This window comes from Lissotriton helveticus, chromosome 6, assembly GCF_964261635.1.
Source record: "Lissotriton helveticus chromosome 6, aLisHel1.1, whole genome shotgun sequence".
NCBI classification, from domain to species: Eukaryota; Metazoa; Chordata; class Amphibia; order Caudata; family Salamandridae; genus Lissotriton; species Lissotriton helveticus.
In genome coordinates, this window is record NC_136067.1 from 1,917,879,034 (window position 1) to 1,917,895,939 (window position 16,906).

Sequence of the window (16,906 nt, forward strand, 5' to 3'; positions counted from 1 at the left end):
TAGATCTACCTCCAAATTGCATGGAGATAATTAAACAAGCGAGACGTCCCACCACTAGAGCATGCTATGCAGCTAAGTGGAAGAGGTTTGCTATACACTGTACTAATAACAATATCAACCCTCTGGACGTATCAACAAAGGAGATTATTTGCTACTTATTACACTTACAGCAATGTAATCTAGCGTACACATCTATTAGAGTACATCTAGCAGCTATAGCAGCGTACCTACAAAACAGGCAACACATATCACTGTTCAGAGTACCAGCTATAAAGGCATTCATGGAAGGCCTTAAAAGAGTCATTCCACCAAGATTACCACCTTCACCAGTCTGGAACCTCAACGTAGTACTCACCAGACTAATGGGGCCACCCTTCGAACCTATGCATAGGTGCGAAATACAATTCCTTACATGGAAGGTGGCTTTCCTTATAGCCATTACCTCACTCAGGAGAGTAAGTGAATTACAGGCATTGACAATACAAGAACCATTCCTACAATTACACCAGAATAAAGTGGTTCTTAGAACAAACCCAAAGTTCTTGCCTAAGGTAATCTCAGCATTCCACATCAATCAGCCAGTGGAATTACCAGTCTTCTTTCCAAAGCCACAAACGGTGGCAGAAAGGGCTCTACATACACTAGATGTCAAAAGAGCCATTTTGTACTACATAGAAAGAACACAAAACTTCAGGAAAACCAAACAACTATTTGTAGCATTTTCCACAACACATAAGGGCAATCCTATCTCTAAAGCAGGCATCGCTAGATGGATTGTAAGATGTATACAAATATGTTACATCAAAGCAAAGAGAACATTAACTGTTCCTCCTAGAGCTCATTCTACACGAAAACTAGGAGCATCTATGGCATTCTTAGGGAACATTCCCCTAGATGACATATGTAGAGCAGCAACTTGGTCTACACCACATACATTCACAAAACACTACTGTGTTGATGTACAGGCTGCACAACAAGCCAGAGTGGGCCAAGCTGTATTAAAGACTTTATTTCAAACAGTTGCGACAGACACTGGTGACCACCGCTAGGGAGGTAACTGCTTTACAATCTATTCATAAATGTACCATCTGCAGCCCATATGCCTCGAACGGAATATGCTACTTACCAGTATGCATCTGTTCTTGGCATAGAGGGCTGCAGAGTGGTACATGCCCTCCCAGCCTCCCCGGAAACCTGTGTCTGTCCCAACATTATCTTATTTAGATACACTTACATGGGCATATCTTTATGTACTATACTACACTACTCCATCTAACCCTACTATGGCAAAACAATCTAAGGATGGAGCCGATGCCCATGCGCACTAACACCAAGAGGAGGAGTCATCTATGACGACAAAGACTTCTCCAAGAGAAAAACAAAGTGCAATCATCCGAGCCCAACACCAGATGGCGATCTATTCATAAATGTACCCCTCTGCAGCCCTCTATGCCAAGAACAGATGCATACTGGTAAGTAGCATATTCCTTATGCGGGAAGCGCTGCTTTGGTGACAGCGCTCCAAGAATGTCTCAATTGGGCTTACTTTTCTTCCTTCTGTGCCAGAGTTTATCCTGACTACAGATGCCTCCCAAAAAGGGTCGGGAGCACACCTTCAAGATCTTTGCATAAGAGGAAAGTGGTCCGCTGCAATGGCAAAAATGGATATCAATTTCTTAGAGCTTCGCGCCATTTCCCTGGCGTTGCAGTCTTTTCTCCCAAGGCTTCAAGGGTCAACTGTTCTCATCAGAACCGACAACACCACTTACATGCATGACTAAAAACAAGCAAGGAGGTACTCGTTCACACATTCTGTCTCAAGAAGCTCAACGCATTTGGAATTGCTGCTTTCTCACACCATCACGATAAAGGTGGAACATTTGCCGGAAATTCACAACACTCTGGCAGACACTCTGAGCAGGACTTCGAAGTCCTGTCACAAATGGGAGTTGGATCAATCAGTGGTGGAACACATATTTCGTATGTGGGGCAGACCAAATCTAGATCTCTTTGCCTCCAAAAAGAATCGGAAGTGCCCCTTCTTTGCCAGTTGGGAACCAGAGAAGGGCTCGTGGGGGAACGCCTTCATGATAAGATGGACAGAGATCTTTGCTTACGCATTCCCCCCCTTTCCGTTGCTCCCAAGACTTCTGCGCAAGCTCAAAATGGAACCATGCTGAATGATTCTCATTGCTCCGCGATGGCCGCAACAGCATTGGTTCACAGAGCTTCTCCTACTGTCCAAACGCAGACCATACCGCCTTCCTACAGTTCCGACCCTGTTGTCAATGAGCAAGGGCCATATTCTTCATCCTCGTCCAGTCCAATTGCATCTTCATGCATGGTTTCTGGATTCACATAATTCAAGGAGATAGATCTACCCCAGGATTGTAGAGATATTCTTGCAAGGGCAAGAGCTCCTTCTACTCTAAAGACTTATGCTTTGAAATGGAAACAATTCTGTTCTTGGTGCAGTGACAAGGGTATACAACCTTTACGATGGTCTCCAGATAAAGTTCTGCCTTATCTTCTTTCATTATCTAAGTCTGGTCTTATGTTTTCATCTGTTAAGCTACATTTAGCGGCCATCTCGACCTACAGACATTCTGCAGGAGCTGCATCCCTTTGCTCTAATCGCTTGATCAAGCAATTTCTAAAGGGGCTTTTCAGAACTTTTCCACCCATCAGAACGCCTCCTCCAGAATGGAGGCTTAATCTGGTGTTACAAGAGCTCATGAAGCATCCATTTGAGCCTGTTCACAAAGCTGACCTCAAGTACCTCTCCTGAAAAACAGCACTTTTAGTGGCACTCACCTCTGCTCTGAGAGTCAGTGAAATTCAGGCTTTCACTATCAAACAACCTTAATTGAAATTCACCAAGGATTATGTTCTCCTCAGAACTAATCCAACCTTTATTCCGAAGGTTCCCCCTACATTCCATCTTAATGTACATGTTATACTGCGTTCTTTCTTTCCCAATCCGTCTTCCTCTGCTGAAAAGACTTTGCCTACCTTGGATGTTGAAAGGTGTCTGAAATTCTATATTTCATGTACTGTGTCCATCAGAAAATCGGATCAATTGTTTATTTCTTATGGTGGTCAAAAGCCAGGAACAGCTGATACGAAATCCACTATGGCAAGGTGGATTGCATCTACTATCCAATTCTGCCATACTACAGCTAGACATCCTTTATCTATGAAACCCAAGGCTCACTCCTGAAGGGCAGTATCCTCATCTACTGCTCTTTTTGCCGGAGTACCTTTGGAGAAGATTTGCTGGGCTGCAATATGGAAAAATTAGCACACTTTTACACAGCATTACTGTCTTGATCTGGCGACAGAAGCTGAATCAGCTGTGGGTCAAGCAGTGTTGCGAAACCTTTTTAAATAAGGTAAGCCTCTGGAAGGAGGTGATTATATGTTAACATATACATGGTGTATTATTTCTTTCGGCATTCATACCGTCATACGGTGCTTCTCACACACACACACACACACACACACACACATATACATATATATATATAAAAAAATATATATATATACATATATATATATATATATATATATATATATATATATATATATATATATATATGTTCGAGGCATATGGGCTGCAGACCACACATTATTGCATAGATCACCATCTGGTGGTGGGCCCGGATGATTACACTCTGTTGTTGTCTCGGAAGAGTCTTTGTCTGTTGGATGACTCCTCCTGTAGTGCGCATGGGCATCGACTCCATCTTCAGATTGGTTTTTTTCCGCCATCGGGCTCGGATGTGTATATCGTTTGGTCCCGTTACCAATCACTTTTCGACTTCCAGTCCTTCATCATACCATCGGTATCGTCTTCGACAGTAGTTCAGGTTACCTGCGTCGAAGAAAGGCTTGCGCTTCTCGATTCCAGCGTTCGTCGGGCCCAACTGCGCCATTGGGCCTTTGGCTCATGGAAAGAACACCCTTCAAGAAGTCCCCTCAGTGTAGACACAAATTCCCTCACACTGATCTTCATTAGGTTTGAAATCTGTGCTTGTCTCCAGAGCATGAGAGTCAAGACTGTGAGGCCTGCGCATCGTTCCGGTCCAAGAAGACCATCAGGGACCATCGAGCTCAAAGAGTCATGGCGCAGTCATCTTCATCGAGACCAGAGCTCATCATAGACGAGGCTCCGATCGAGGTAGAGTCCAAAGAACAGCAGCAGGACTACATTGTTTCCGAAGCAGAGGATTCAGCTTCCAGAGCCAAGGATCAATCGGAAGACGACTATCTTCTTCCAGCTGGTCAACAGGTCGTGAGTACAAGCGTCGACCCTGTTCACCCCCATACAAGGACAGGCTTCGGTTCCACCTCTGGGTCCAGGTGCACACCGACCAAAACCTTCCGACTCCCCGCCTTCAGGCTCGGCAACGAAGAATACAAAAAAGCCTCCAGTCGACTTGGGCTCGAGACAGTCTGTCGGTCCCGACAAGCAAAAGGTCCTCAAACCAAAATTAATCTCGGCACCGAAGCAGCCATTGGTACCGAAACTGGTCGAGCCAAAAACAAGCTCAGCACTGAAAGACGTTCCCAAGTCTACCGAACCGAAGACCACTCCGGGTCCTAAAAAAGTCGACCCGAAGCCTGCTTCGGCACCGATACACACTTCGGCTCCGGAGGTCCATGATTACAAACGCATTTCGGGAACAAAAATTCCGGATCCAAAAAGCGCAGATCCGAGAAAGAAACATGATACCAAGTCTTCGGAACCAAAGCCAAAATCCGCTCCAAAGACAATAGACACTGTAAAACCTAAGCATTTCGGTCCCAAACAGGATAAATCAGCACTGAAAAAGGATTTTTCAGCAGAAGAGCTTTTCCACCCAGACCTAAAGCAAAAGACTCTTCTTCGTATTAATCCAAAGACTGGACTTGTCATTACAGTGCCTGAAAAGAGGAAAATGGACTATCCCAAACCACCTCCAGTTCCTCTCAAAAAGCATGCTCAAACTTCTCCCAAAAGAATTCCTTCATCAGTGATAGAGATACTAACAGATACTTCTCCTGTACACTCACCATCCAGCACACATAGCCTTATACCACAGGATGATGATGATGAAGACAATTATTCACAGGGGGTAGAAAGTGAGCATCACACAGATGACACAAATGACCCAGAGAATATTCCTGGGCCATCAGATGATCCCTGGGAGGATTATAGGGCGCCAAATGCACCAGATCTGCCACAAGATGACGCATACCCTTCTAGACCATCTCCCCCAGATAACACTATTGGCTTTACACAGCTCATTCATAGAGCAGCCACTTTTCATGGAGTAGACTTACACACACATCCAGTGGAAGAGGACTTCCTCATGGATACACTACTGTTGTCACATAAAACCACGACCACACTACCAATACTTAGTGGAGTGGTGAGAAATGCACCAGAGGTATTCAAAGACCCCGTCAGAGCCAGGGTAGTTAACCCGAGACTGGAAAAAAAGTATAAAGCGGCCCCAACTGACCCAGCATACATCAAAGGTCAGCTGCCACTGGACTCATTAGTGGTATCAAATGCGAGGAAAGAGCTAACTCGCAGACAACAGGGGATGCTCCACCCCCTTATAAAGAGTACAAGCTTTTAGATGCTTCAGGGAAACGCACCATCTCACAAGCAGCCAATGTCTGGAGGATTGCTTACACTCAAGCTTTGTTAGCGAGATTTGATCGAGCTCATTGTGATGAGTTAGAATCACTCATGCAATATTTGCCAGAGCAATACAAGACCAGGGCTTCTGACTTAATACAGGAAGGCAAGGTTATTACAAATACCTCAATCCGCTGTGCACTAGAGCAATAAATACGGGAGTACTGTTGCGTAGACATGCGTGGCTACGCATCTCTGGGTTCAAGCCAGAAGTACAAGCCAGTATCTTAAATCAACCCTTTGAGCAGCAACATCTCTTTGATCCAACAGTTGATAGTGCACTAGAGAAAATGAAAAATTATACAGATACGGCAAAATCCATGGGAGCTTTACAAACTCAGACCCATAGAGCGTCCTTTCGCCGCTCCTCAAATAGAGGCGCCTCTAAGGGTTTTCAAACTGACAACACCTCCTCTTCTTATAAAGCGCCCACCCAAACCTCGCCCAGTAGAGGGTATTACAGAGGAGGATATAGAGGTAACAACAATAAGGGCAGAGGCAAAGGCAACAACAACCGCAATGCCTCTACTCCCAAACAGTGACTTCCCTTCCATCCCCCCAGACCATTCCACTCCTGTCAGGGGGAGATTACAACAGTTCCTACCTATCTGGAACTCCATCACCACAGACAGGTGGGTAAGACAAATAATTCAGTCAGGTTATTGCCTGGAGCTCACTTTCACTCCTCCAACAATACCACCCAGACAACGTACTATGTCACAGGAACATCTTATTCTCCTAAGACAAGAGGTTGCATCTCTACTGCAAAAGAATGTAATAGACCCAGTCCCAAAACACCATCAAAACACAGGAGTTTACTCCCTAAACTTTCTCATACCCAAAAAGGACGGGTCCCTCAGACCTATACTAGATATAAGGCCCCTAAACCTGTACATATAATCCGACCACTCCATATGGTCACACTACAACAGGTTCTGCCGTTGTTAAACAAGGCGACTTCCTTGCCACATTATATCTCAAGGACGCCTACTTCCAAATTCCTATCCATCAATCTCACAGAAAGTACCTGCGATTTGTACTAGAAGGTCAACACTAATATTTCAAAGTACTCCCTTTCGGAGTAACTACAGCACCTCGAGTGTTCACAAAGTGTCTAGCAGTAGTAGCAGCACACTTGAGAAGGGACAGCATTCATGTCTTCCCATACCTAGACGACTGGTTAATAAAATTCAAATCATACCACCAATGTGTACAGCACACACATCAGACCATCTGCCTTTTGCACAAGCTAGGATTCACAGTAAATCAAAAGTAGTCACACCTCCATCCATCCCTGTCTCAACAGTATCTAGGTGCCACAATAGATATCTCCAAAGCAATTGCATATCCCAACCCAACAAGGATACAAAGTAAGCAAGCTCTTATAAAAAAAATTCCAGCTACAACATTCAGTACCAGCTCGAGTGTTCATGCAATTAATAGGAATGATGGCATCTTGCATTTTCATTGTACCATACGCAAGACTACAAATGTGCCCCATACAAGAGTGCTTGACAAGTCAGTGGAATCAGGCTCAGCAACAAATAACCGATCTGGTGGTGGTAGACGACCGGACATATCGCCCTCTGCTGTGGTGGAACACCAAAAACCTTTCCAAGGGCCGGCCGTTCATAGAACCTGTTCCACAAGTGGTGCTAACCACAGACGAATCTCTCACAGGATGGGGAGCGCATTTAGAAAAAAACAACAGTTCAGGGTACATGGACGCCGCAACAAAAGTTACTCCACATAAATCATCTGGAGTTGTTAGCTATTTTTCTATCTCTAAAATCGTTTCAACATTACCTATCAAGCAAGGCTGTACCAGTCCGTACAGACAATATGACAGCCATGTATTACATCCAAAAACAAAAAGGAACACACTCCTTACAGCTCTCCCGGCTGGCGCAGACCATATGGAGGTGGGCCATTCCTTAAAAATTCTTACTGTTAGCATAACATCTACCAGGTGTTCACAATCAAGTTGCAGATCTGTTAAGTCGTCAAAGACAACAGATACACGAGTGGGACATCATCCTCAAGTTCTTCAATCGTTCATTCACAAGTGGGGCCAAACAGAGATAGATCTGTTCGCCACACCACACAACTCCGAAAGCCCAAGCTTCGCCGCCAGATACCCACACCTATTGTCCAAAGGCAATGCGGTATGGATGAGTTGGTCAAACAAATTTGCGTACGCTTTTCCACCTCTCCCACTAATTCCGTTAGTGGTACGCAAGCTACAGCAACATTCCCTCGCATTGATTCTCATAGCACCAACGTGGGCAAGACAACCATGGTACACCACACTACTAGAGCTCTTAGTAGTACCACATCACAAATTAAAACTCTCTCCACATCTACTGACACAGAACCGAGGAGAGATCAAGCATCCAGACCCAACACAGCTCAATCTAGCGATTTGGCTCTTGAGGTCTTAGAATTTGGAAACCTCTATCTTCCGCCTGATTGCATGAATATCATAAAGGAAGCGAGACGCCCCACCACCAGAGCATGATATGCAGCGAAGTGGAAAAGGTTTGTTGTGTATTGCACAAATAACAACATTAACCCATTAGATGTTTCCATACAAAACATCATATGCTACCTGCCCCATCTACAAAGATGTAATTTAGCGTACTCCTCAATCAGGTTACATCTTGCTGCTATAGCAGCCTATCTTCAAAACAGACAATATTTGTCATTGTTTAGAGTACCTGCCATCAAAGTATTTATGGAAGGACTCAAAAGAATAATTCCTCCCAGAACACCACCCTCTCCGATATGGAATTTAAATATTGTTCTCACTAGACTTATGGGTCCTCCATTTGAACTATTACGTAAGTGTGAGTTACAGTTCCTTACATGGAAAGTTGCTTTTTTAGTTGCAATTACCTCACTCAGAAGAGTAAGTGAGATCCAAGCATTAACAATTCAAGAACCATTTATACAACTCCATCACAGCAAAGTGGTTCTTAAAACAAATCCGAAATTCCTGCCAAAAGTCATTTCACCGTTCCACCTCAACCAATCTATTGAGTTGCCGGTATTCTTTTCCCAACCACAAACCGTTGCGGAAACCGCTCTACACACCTTAGATGTGAAAAGAGCGCTCCTCTACTACATTGATAGGACAAAACAGTTTCGTAAAACAAAACAACTGTTTGTGTCCTTTTCTCCTCCACACAAAGGCAATCCTATTTCAAAATCAGGCATTGCAAGGTGGATTGTTAAGTGCATTCAAATCTGTTACCAAAAAGCAAAACGCACTCTATCCATTCCCCCTAGGGCTCATTCTACCGGTAAATTAGGGGCATCTATGGCATTCCTAGGAAATATACCATTAGATGATATCTGTAAAGCAGCTGCATGGTCTGCACCGCACTTTTACAAAACACTACTGTGTAGATGTTCAGTCAAAACAACAAACTAGTGTGGGCCAGGCTGTACTCAAAACATTATTTCAAACTATGGCAACAGATACTGGTGGTCGCCGCTAAGGGAGAAAACTGCTGTGCAATCGATGCAATAGTGTGTGGTCTGCAGCCCATATGCCTCATACGGAAAATGCTACTTACCAGTATGCATCTGTTCTTGGCATGTAGGGCTGCAGAACCACACACGCCCACCCGCCTCCCCAGCTATCTATATCTGTTCCAGTAATATCTTAATTAGATACAAAACACATGGACATCCTTATCTGTACTCGTACAACTCCATCATTTGCCCAATGGCGAAAACAATCTGAAGATGGAGTCGATGCCCATGCACACTACGATCTACAGGAGGAGTCATCCAACAAAGACTTTTCCAAGACAACAACAAAGTGTAATCATCAGGGCCCACCACCAGATGGTGATCTATGCAATAGTGTGTGGTTCTGCAGCCCTACATGCCAATAACAGGTGCATACTGGTAAGTAGCGTTTTCCATATGTGTATATATATATATATATATGTTTATTTTTATGCATATGTATATAATGCTTTCGCTTATTAGGGTTAAAATGTTGTATTGCATTGCTGTATTGGTATTTCGAGGTGTCTATTGTTTTTCTTATGATACCCACCATCCACTATCCAACTAAGGATTTTTTACTGCTAACTATTCTGATTCTAAGCATGTGAATCTATGAAAGATACCCCAATACTGGATAGGAAAACCAGTTACTTACCTGTAACTTCAGTTATCCAGTATTGGTATCTTTCATAGATTCACATGCGACCCACCCCTGGAGATGCTTATCTTATTGCTATTACATACTAACTGTCACTTGTGCTACGAAAATCTGAGGGTTTGCCTCTCCTATTGCCTCTTCCCTCTATTTAAGAAGTACCACTTCAACAATGTTTATTTTGAAAGTAATCATTTCTCAGTATTAAGTAACTTTCAGTACCTTTTGCGTTGTTTAGGACAGCACAGATTAATTTCAGATGTTAATAATGGCTAGAAAGCAAATATTTGTTTTCTCCATTAATTCCACTCCAAAATAAAAGCATTAAATATGTTTTCATACAGATGAAGCTATTGCTCCCCATGTAAATATTGGTATTACAGGAATGATTCTCCACTTTTCCATGCTTCAGAATATTCTGACGTCCTACACATTAGCTAGCGATGGGTAGCTGAAAACAACTCTTTTGTGCTAGGCCCTGAAGAGCAGTTCAAGCTCTGATGCATCTCATGCCGGAAGCAGCCTTTAAATTCCAGGTATCATTTAATTGAAAGACCATACACATAGATAAATATTTCAAGTTTGAAGTGCTTAGCTACCTGTACAGCTTTGTTTTATTGTGAGAAATCTTGTTTCATCGCCTCTGTACTTTAGGGCTTCCTTTGTGAGCTGTTTATGCTACCAGTTTTGAGATGTTGCACTATTTAATGAGAGGCATGCAGTTCCTCACTTCACTTGTGTCAACTGATTCAATAGAAGACCCAAAAGAAACCTATTACCAAATTCATCATCCCTTATTAGCTCTATCCATTGCTTGAAAAGGCCTCAGGGTTTAGTAAATTCTCAGACGTGGGTAAGATGAGGAAGACTGTCAAAGACCATCAAAGCAAAGAATTCCCCACCAAATACATTGTGAAACCTGAGTAACAACAACAGCTGTACTGTTAAAACTATGTTTGCTTAGGAGGTGGAGATCTCCCACTGGGTTTTCCTGAGTAGTACTCCAAAAGCACCGTCGGTGGCACCATAATTATCCTCTGTATGCTCAAGTAAAAGATAGATTTTTCTTGATAAAAATAAATGTGAACTAAATCTGATATTTTGAATTGACACTACATGTGTGTACAGTGTGTTATGCTTTGTGTATTGTTGTACTTTTAGTTCCATGTCTGTCTGAACTACCTCTGTTTTCCTGGAGATGGGTCTATTTGTTGATGCAAAAGTATTGATCATAACTTGAATTTCAAAGGCACCAATATAAAGGCATTACATAGGATGATAGCCTCAATTGTCTTTTATGTTTAAAACCAGTGTAGCCATAAAAAGAAACTAAATTGGACTGATAAATTAACCCCATATGCTCTCTATGCATCGTACAATTTATGTTCCTGTCTGTTAACTTCCCTAGTACCAGCAGAGCCGACTAATTCTCAGCTACCTTAGGAATCATTGCACCAGTGTCCTGCGGTATTGCAAACATTAGGAAGGATTTATTGGTGAGATTAAAGTTGTCTAGCGCAGTAGAAAAGATAGGGAGATTTCAGGAGGAACCATAGGGTGATTTCAGTCACAAAAGTTAGCAAAAGAATTGCCTTAAAAGATGGGTCTTGAGATGCTTCCTGAAGGTGGTGAGTGAGGTTAACTTTAATAGGTCAAGTGCAGAGAGTTCCATGCTGAGGTGGCCGCCCTAGAGAAGGATTGCTTCTCGGTCCTCTAATGAAATAAGAGATTGTCAAACGATTATCTAGATAAGGTGGGACGAATACTGGGTGATATTGTTGATTATTTAACATGCTTTAAAATGGTTCCTACTGCAGTAGGAGAGCCAAAGCAGGTCTTTGAATAATGGGGTAGTGTGGTCATATTGTCTCGCTAAGTTAATTGCTCTTGCGACTGAATAAAGGATGGACTTGAGATTTTTAGTGGAACATAGAGATGCTCCACCGTGGTAGGCATCTCCAGTCTGGATATGTCCAGCAACTGAACTTCTATTCTTAAATGTTCCAAGGAAATAGCTGGCGGATTTTCTTTAGGGTGCAAATATAAAAATTAGCTGTTTTGCAACTTTGTTGATGTGTGAGATGAGTATAAGAGCGGACTCTAGAGTGAACACTATCAATCAATCAATCATTATACTTGTAGAGCGCGCTACTTACCCGCGAGGGTCTCAAGGCGCTGGGGGCGGGGGGGGGGGGTGCCGCTACTGGTCGAAGAGCCAGGTCTTGAGGAGCCTCCTGAAGGTGAGCAGGTCTTGGGTCTGCCGTAGGTGGGTGGGGAGGGTGTACCAGGTCTTGATGGCGAGGTAGGAGAACGATCTTCCGCCGATGGTCATACGTTTGATGCGGGGGACGGTGGCAAGGGCGAGGCTTGCGGGGCGGAGCTGGCGGGTGGGGGTGTAGAAGCTGAGTCTGCTGTTGAGGTAGGCTGGACCGGTGTTGTGGAGTGCTTTGTGTGCGTGGGTGAGCAGCTTGAAGGTGAACCTCTTGTCGATGGGGAGCCAGTGTAGGTTTCTCAAGTGGGGGGGTGATGTGGCTGCGGCGAGAGACATTGAGGATCAGTCGGGTGGAGGAGTTTTGGATGCGTTGCAGTCATCGGAGATGTTTGGCCGGGATTCCTGCATAGAGTGCGTTGCCGTAGTCCAGTCTACTTCTGATGAGGGCCTGTGTCACCGTCTGTCTTGTTTCGATGGGGATCCACTTGTAGATCCTGCGAAGCATGCGGAGGGTGTTGTAGCAGGAGGAGACGGCGTTGACCTGCTTCGACATGGAGAGGGAGGGGTCGAGGATGAATCTGAGGTTGCGTGCATGGTCGGTGGGCGTCGGTGCTGTTCCTAGCCTGGTCGGCCTCCAGGAGTCGTCCCAGGCTGAGGGGTGGACCCGAGGATGAGGATCTCCGTCTTGTCCGAGTACAGCTTCAGTCGGCTGTTCCTCATCCATTCGGCGACGGCCGTCATTCCCTCATGGAGGTTGGTTTTAGCGGTGTGCGGGTCCTTGGTGAGGGAGAGGATGAGCTGGGAACACTAGGGATTTAGCTGAGGATATGGAATAGAGGAGTTCAGAAACGGAGTCAAATTTTCTATTAGGGAGTTGGATATGAGAAGTACTTCGTTTTATGAGGATTTAGTAGCAGAAAGACTTTCTGCATTTTAGTCTAGGAATGGTCAACCCCTGACGTAATTTTTAAGTATCTAAAGTGGTAAACCCACCATCCCTACTCAATCACACTATACTTTTACACATGAATTGTCAATGAGATAACATTGTGCAGGAAACAAGCACTGGGTATATTAGCAATAAGAATTAGTCGTAGGTGGCACCTGTCATAAAATTGTACATTTTTATTGCTGGGCATACAAAGTATTGCTAGGCCAAACGTCACATTATCACTCCATTGACAAAATTATTTAGACCGATGCACTAGTGTTAAAAGGGTGCACAACTAAAACAGTGCCTGTTTCAGCACCACTTTTTATTAGGAACCATATTAACTGAGTTTCTGTTTTTAACGCATACACTGCAGCCATGATTAGCCTTTATAAGGATATGAAATATTAAAATGTTTGTTGTACAATGATTTCCTGCCCCTTCGACCCTATTGTGCTTTCAGTGACACTGTTGAGGTGTTGTCTGTATTTTGTGTAATTGCTTTCTTCCCTTTTTGTCTTTTTTGAAGCGTTCCCCAACTTCAACGCCTGTTAACAAAGGCAGACGTGTAAGAGACTGTGTTCGTTTGTTTGGCTGTTTGTTCCTTGTTCTCTGCTTGTGGGCTTTGTGTTGTGGCTTCTGTTGGCCTGATGCATGTGGGACACTGCTATTGCTTTTGCTGCACACAGAATATCACAGCACCTACTGTTGCACAAAACAAGAATGTGTAATAAATGTGGGGGAGTCATTCTGCTTTTTGAATTATATTGAAGTCTTGATTATTGTTTTTACAAAATATTATTCATTTTCATACATGAATGTGATGTTTGCGATGCAGTGCCAACAGCCAATATACAAACAAAATTTGCTGATCATCAGGAAAGGCCAAAAAAGACAAATTAGAAAAAATAGAAGAGACTTAGCTTATCAGGCTATTGCCTATTCCCTCCCCTGGCGGCCTGTATGTTGCTTAAAGCATATAGTCTGAATGAGTGTGACAGGGAACGCATATGTGTATTAAGCGATGTTAAATGACTTGGCCCTTATGACAAGGATTGTCCAACTAGGTTCTGGTCTCCATTTTCTGTTATGCTTGGAATGGCAGCCTTTGCCCCTGCACACCTACTGCTCCATAATGGGAAAAGGATTTTTCCAGTTTTCCATTCACTCAGGGATGGTGGGGTGGCTGAGTCCCATTTGCAGGCTGTGTCCTACTTAGCGAGGATGAAAGCCATTCCATCCAACATTCTGCCACAGTGCACGCCACCCTCCTTATCTAGCAAGCCCAGTAGAGTCCTCTTAAGGGTAAGCCCCAATGGCAATCCCATTACAGCTGTCAGTGTCCCTTCCACCCTGGTCCAAAGCTTTGTATCACTGGACATGACCAATTCATGTGAAGGAAGGAACCTGGATAGGATATGCCTATGCAATCCCATCCCATTAACTGATGGACCATGCCAATGCTTGTCAGCCAACAGCTCTCCCATAATGGTGTTGCTTGAGTGGGTTTCACAAACCATCCTGTGTGTTTAAGCACACTGTCAGACCCATAGTGTCCCTTTGGTGGTGTCTGGAAGCACATTTGTGATTGTGGTGTTTTAAATCAAGAGTGTAGCAGCTCTTTCCCCAAAGGTGGACAGTTCTAGCTAATATGAAGGGTCATGTCTGTCTGTTATCAAACAGCCAGTCATTAATAATGGTCATATGTGTGGTCCAGTAGTAGAATTGAATGTCAGTCATTCCCATCGACCATCATAATAAGTATCAGTGACTAATTTCGCTTGGGGCACCCTCAGATGTTTTCCAGGCACTATAAATGTCCTGTAGGATGCTTTGAGCCTCTTGAAAGCCCCCGCTTGGACCTCTGATGGATCATTTACAGGACAACATATAATAATGGGGGGAATATCATCCTTTTATAAAGTGTAATCCTGCCAAAGAAGGAGAGCGGGAGTGACAACTATCTTTTCAGGTCGTGGTCAGTTTTGCGCAGCAGAGGGCCCATATTTAGTTCCCCAGTATTCATGTGTAGATATGGGAATGTTTATTCCCAAATATCGGAAAGTGCCTTTGCACAGGTGTAAATGTGAAACCCTGCCACTATTGTCCTCCTCACCGGAACTAAAAGGGACTTAGCCCAGTTTACCTTGAGGACCGAGGCGGAGCCACATATGTGGAGTATTTACATTAGTCTGTCGCTGTAGCTGGTGAGTCTCTCAAAAAGAGGAAGCATCATTGGCGTACAGCTAGATATTATCCACCACACTGTCACCCTATCTGAAGCTCTTTACCAATGCTTTTCCCCATATCCATTCAGCCAGGGGTTCTAACACCAGTGCAACATTAGAGACTGGGAGCACTCCTGCCTAATCCCCCTTTCATTTGATAAGAGTTTGGACAGAAAGCCATTTGCTCACACTCTGGCCCAGGGGGCTGTGTATAAAAGTTTAACATGAAACATTTAGCAGGCCCAAAGTTCATTTTCCGCAGGTCTCAGAATAGGAAAACCCAGTTTAGTGAATCAAAAGATTTTTCAAAGGAGGGGAAAAGTAGTGCTAGAAGTCCTTCTGCAGTCTAACAGCAGTCCAGTGCCGGTTGTAGGAATCTGATACAGCGCCTATTGCCCCGGCCTGGCATGAAACTGTTTTGGTCCTTATATGGACCAAGGTGTGGATGACAGGCACAAGCCGACTCGTGATGACCTTTGCCCTTACTTTGAGCTCAGTGTTGTACAGAGGAGGAACTGGTTTTGGACAGTCTCTCTGGTTTGGGAAGAGCCACTACTTGATTTTACCAATATTGCTAGGTATTCGTCACATTTGAAGGGCTTCCCCAATGACTGACAACAAGTAGGGGCCACCAGCAAGGCAAATTTCTTATCAAATTTAACTGGGAACCTATTGAGGCCCGGAGTTTTCCCAGAATTGAGGCCTCTGATCCTCAGAGATAGGTGCCTCCAGGGATGATCTGAGAGTACAGAGTGTATTTGCTCGATTTGAGGAGGGGAGTGATGAGCATATAAATCACCATAGTAATTTGCGAACGTTTCAGAGATATCCTGCGCTGTTGTCACTGTATGAGCCCCTAGGTCCTTCAGGAGAGATATGAGCATGGGGGATTGTTCCTTAGTGGCCAGCCAATGAAGGAGCTTGCCTGTCTTTATCATATGATTGTTCTATCCTTCCTAGTAAGATCGTACACAGCCCTCTGTGGAATTCTAATTTAACTGCAGAGAAATGCAGTCTTTTTTATTCTAGAGGCGACTGCTGATATGAACCTGTGCTGCTCAAATGTCTGTGCCTTCGGAATCAAAGGGCAGGGTATGACTGTCTTATGTAGGAGTCATTCAATGCAGGACAGAAAAAACAACATGGGCCAGGGTTAGGAGGTTTGTGTAGGTGTTAAAAAAAGACTTCTCACTTCATTGAAGTATAATTTTCTGTTGAGAGGTTTCAACTGTATCTAACAGTAAACAAGAGTGGTTTTACCAGCAGCTTGAAATCTAGACACTAGTCATGCGCTTCGAATCCATTTTGAATTTGATATTCTTTTCTGGACTGGTATGATGCCCTCGCTTGTCCCATCTTCAGGGAAGCATTCAAATGCATGGGCCCGGCATTATACAAAAGCCCATCTTGAGGGTGTTATGTTCAACTGTGCTCATGCAGCGGTTCAAGGGTGGTATGCCGGTCATGCATAACAACCCCTGTGTCCTTTCAGCCAATGCTAGGCACTGGCTTCTTTATGGGTCTTCCCATCATGCCCGCTGTCATTGCAAGGTCAGGATTAGGGCATCATTCCATCCTCAGGTTGTCCCTGATGCCTTCAAAAAAAGGCATGTGGAATTTGTTTCTGCTCCTAGGGAAGTTAGATACAGAGTTGTTTTCTCCTTTCATGTTG

General features: G+C 44.0%; 1 protein-coding gene across 2 annotated transcripts in view; it reads left to right on the top strand.

Annotated features, from left to right (window-relative positions):
- CDC42BPA (CDC42 binding protein kinase alpha) overlaps positions 1–16,906 on the top strand; it is a 1,077,984-nt gene that overhangs the window by 903,632 nt on the left and 157,446 nt on the right. The window contains exon 22 of one of the 2 annotated variants that reach the window (XM_078649868.1): positions 13,536–13,574. The exons of the other annotated variant lie outside the window; for it this stretch is intronic. Coding sequence (XP_078505994.1) covers positions 13,536–13,574 — 39 coding nt within the window. The remainder of the gene's footprint in view (positions 1–13,535; positions 13,575–16,906) is intronic. 2 annotated transcript variants of the gene reach the window in all.